The 2829-nt window shown below is 40.1% G+C and overlaps 1 protein-coding gene across 1 annotated transcript; it reads right to left on the minus strand.

The window, feature by feature from the left end:
• Positions 1 to 1036: 1036 nt before the first annotated feature.
• On the minus strand, positions 1037 to 1777 carry LOC136846832 (uncharacterized). Its single transcript, XM_067118100.1, has one exon. The coding sequence runs from the start codon at positions 1775 to 1777 to the stop codon at positions 1037 to 1039; it is 741 nt and encodes a 246-aa protein (XP_066974201.1).
• Positions 1778 to 2829: the final 1052 nt, after the last annotated feature.

A 2829-nucleotide genomic window follows, 5' to 3' on the forward strand; every position in this document is an offset into this window, starting at 1 on the left:
AACAGTTATCTGTTATACACTGAGAATGCAAATAGTAATGTTCTTAAGTTACATACAGCCACCTGAGCATAATATCTTGTAGAATAATTATATAATAAGCGTAAAGTTTAAACTATAAATAATTTTTCTACCTATTAAAAATTCCATTTTGTTTGAATCTATTTTTGTTCTTCATTGTTCTGTTCTCTGACCAACTGGAATCTCTCTTTTCTTCTGTTTAGATTGTTCAACATTAACAATGGTAATACAAGTGACATTATTATTATTATTATTATTATTATTATTATTATTATTATTATTATTATTATTATTATTATTATTATTATTATTATTATTAGCTGTTTCAACGCTAAAGCACAAAGAGAAGTATAGATTAATTATCTTTTGATCAATGTAACTTAGACTGCATACATACATACATACATACATACATACATACATACATACATACATACATACATACAAATATCAATAAATACATACACACATAAAGGTGAAAGAGAGTTTCTTAGCAATAAAAGAGTTCCAACTTGAGGAAAGTAAGTGGAACATTCCTCTCATATTCCAAAGATAAAGCGAGAGAATCTGTGAGAGATTCCAGTTTTCCCCAGGAATAACTGTTCCAGCGATTCTTCTTCTTTCTGCTGTCTCTTCTGTTACCTCTTCTTCAATTCCACCTTTTTTGGTGATACTTCATCTGATTTTATTTTCTGCATCTCTTTATCCTCGCTGTCCAACCCCTCAACTCCTCTTTCAGTGCACTTTAAGCTGAATAGCAAAAGTTGTTTGGAGTCCGTTCATTGGAACTAGATGTAGAATGGATGAGAGTATTTGGGGAGTGGATGGGAGTAGTTCCAACACCTCTAACTGTTACCTCATAGTGGAAATCCAGCAGGGATCCTGATTGGGATTTTCTGATCTGGATGAACTATTTGGGGGAGTGGATGAGAATAGGTAAGTTGTGGATGGAAATAGTTAGGAGTGGATTGGAATAGTTGTGAATGGATGAGAGTATTTGGGAGTGGATGGGAAATAGTTAAGAGTGGATGGAAATAGGGGAGTAGATGGGAGTAGTTGGGAGTGAATGGGAGTGGTGAGGTATTGGATGGGAGTAGTGGAGGGAGTGAATAGGAGTAATTCGGGAGTGGATGGGAGTAGTTTGGGAGTGGATGGGATTAGTTGGAGAGTGGATGAGTGGATGGTAGTAGTAGGGGGAATGGCTGGGAGTAGTTGGGTGAGTGGATGGGAGTAGTGGAATGAATGGATAGGAGTAGTGAAGTGAGTGGATTGGAGTAGCTGGGAGTGGAGGGAGTAGTTTGGAGAGCAGTTGTGTGAGTGGATGGGAGTAGTTGTGTGAGTGGATGGAAGTAGTTATGCGAGTGGATGGGAGTAGTGGAATGAGGGAATGGGAGTAGTTAAGGAATGAATGGAAATAGTTGGGAGAGTGGATAAAAGTAGATGGGGAGTGAATTGGAGTAGTTAAGGAATGGATGGAGCAGTGGAGGGAGTGGATGGGAGTAGTGGAGGGAGTGGATGGGAGTTGTGGAGGGAGTGGATGGAAGTAGTTGGGAGAGCGGATGAGAGTAAACTCGGAGTGAATGGGAGTTGTTAAGGAGTGGATGGGAGTATTTGGGGATTCAAATGGAGTAGTGGAGGTAGTGGATGGGAGTAGTGGAGCAAATGGGCTGGTGTAGCGGAGGGAGTGGATGAGAGTACAGTAGTTGGGGGAGGAGGATGGGAGTAGTAGGATGGTGACTGGATGAAGGTGGGAACACATGGGGTAGGGAGCATGGATGGGATTAAGTGTGAAGTGGATGGGCTTAGAGGAGATGGGGAGTAGCTGGGGGAGTGGATGGGAGTAGTTGAAGTGAGTGGATGGTAGTGTGGCTTGGAGTAGTGAGAGAGTAGATGGTAGTAGTTTCGGGGGGCCGGATAAGAAAAGTGGATGAAAGTAGGGTAGTGGATGGAAGAAGTTGGGAGGTCTGGGTGAATGGATGAGATTAGTCAGGGGAATGGGTGGTACTAGTCTGGGTGAATGAATGAGATTGGGAGGAGTGGGTGGTAGATAGTTGGGGTTGTTGAGGGAGTGGATGGGATTATTTGGCCGTAGATAGACTGCAGGTGAGGAGAGGATGGGAGTAGCGGCAGAGTGGATAAAGAGTAAGTGGGAACAGATTGGAGAAAGTGGGAGAGTGGATATAAGATGGGAGAATGGGGATATATATATAGAAAGTGGGGAATGGATAAAATTATATATAGGGTATAGAAGTAGTTGGTGAGTCAATGGGAGTACCAGGGTAGTGGTTGAGAATGTGATTGGAGTGGATGGGAGTAGTCCGATGGGTGGATGAGATTAAGGGTGGAGTGGATGGGGTTATTTTTGAAATGGTTGGGAGAACCCTGACATGGACCCATTCAACGACTTGGGATAAGTGCCCAGTGGTAGTTGATTTATCACTTATATAAATTCCTTCGGTGATATTCTCCATCGGAGATATATATAATATGATATTAAATATATTTATATATATATATATATATATATATATATATATATATATATATATATATATATATATATATATATATATATATATGTATATGTGTGTGTGTGTGTGTGTGTGTGTGTGTGTAGTGTGTGTGTGTGTGTGCATGTATGTATGTATGTATGGGTGTATGTCGTATTGCTTTGATGTTCAAATGAACTCTTTACAGTTTTAAGAAAGATAAATGGCCCAGTCATAAGCTGTAAAGGACAGTCAAATCCCTTATCTGAAGAAACAGTTCCAGTTTTCTTGGAAACACTCTCCAGTTTCTTTTTCATCCAAA

This window comes from Macrobrachium rosenbergii, chromosome 15 (genome assembly GCF_040412425.1).
Source record: "Macrobrachium rosenbergii isolate ZJJX-2024 chromosome 15, ASM4041242v1, whole genome shotgun sequence".
In the NCBI taxonomy this organism is placed as follows: domain Eukaryota; kingdom Metazoa; phylum Arthropoda; class Malacostraca; order Decapoda; family Palaemonidae; genus Macrobrachium; species Macrobrachium rosenbergii.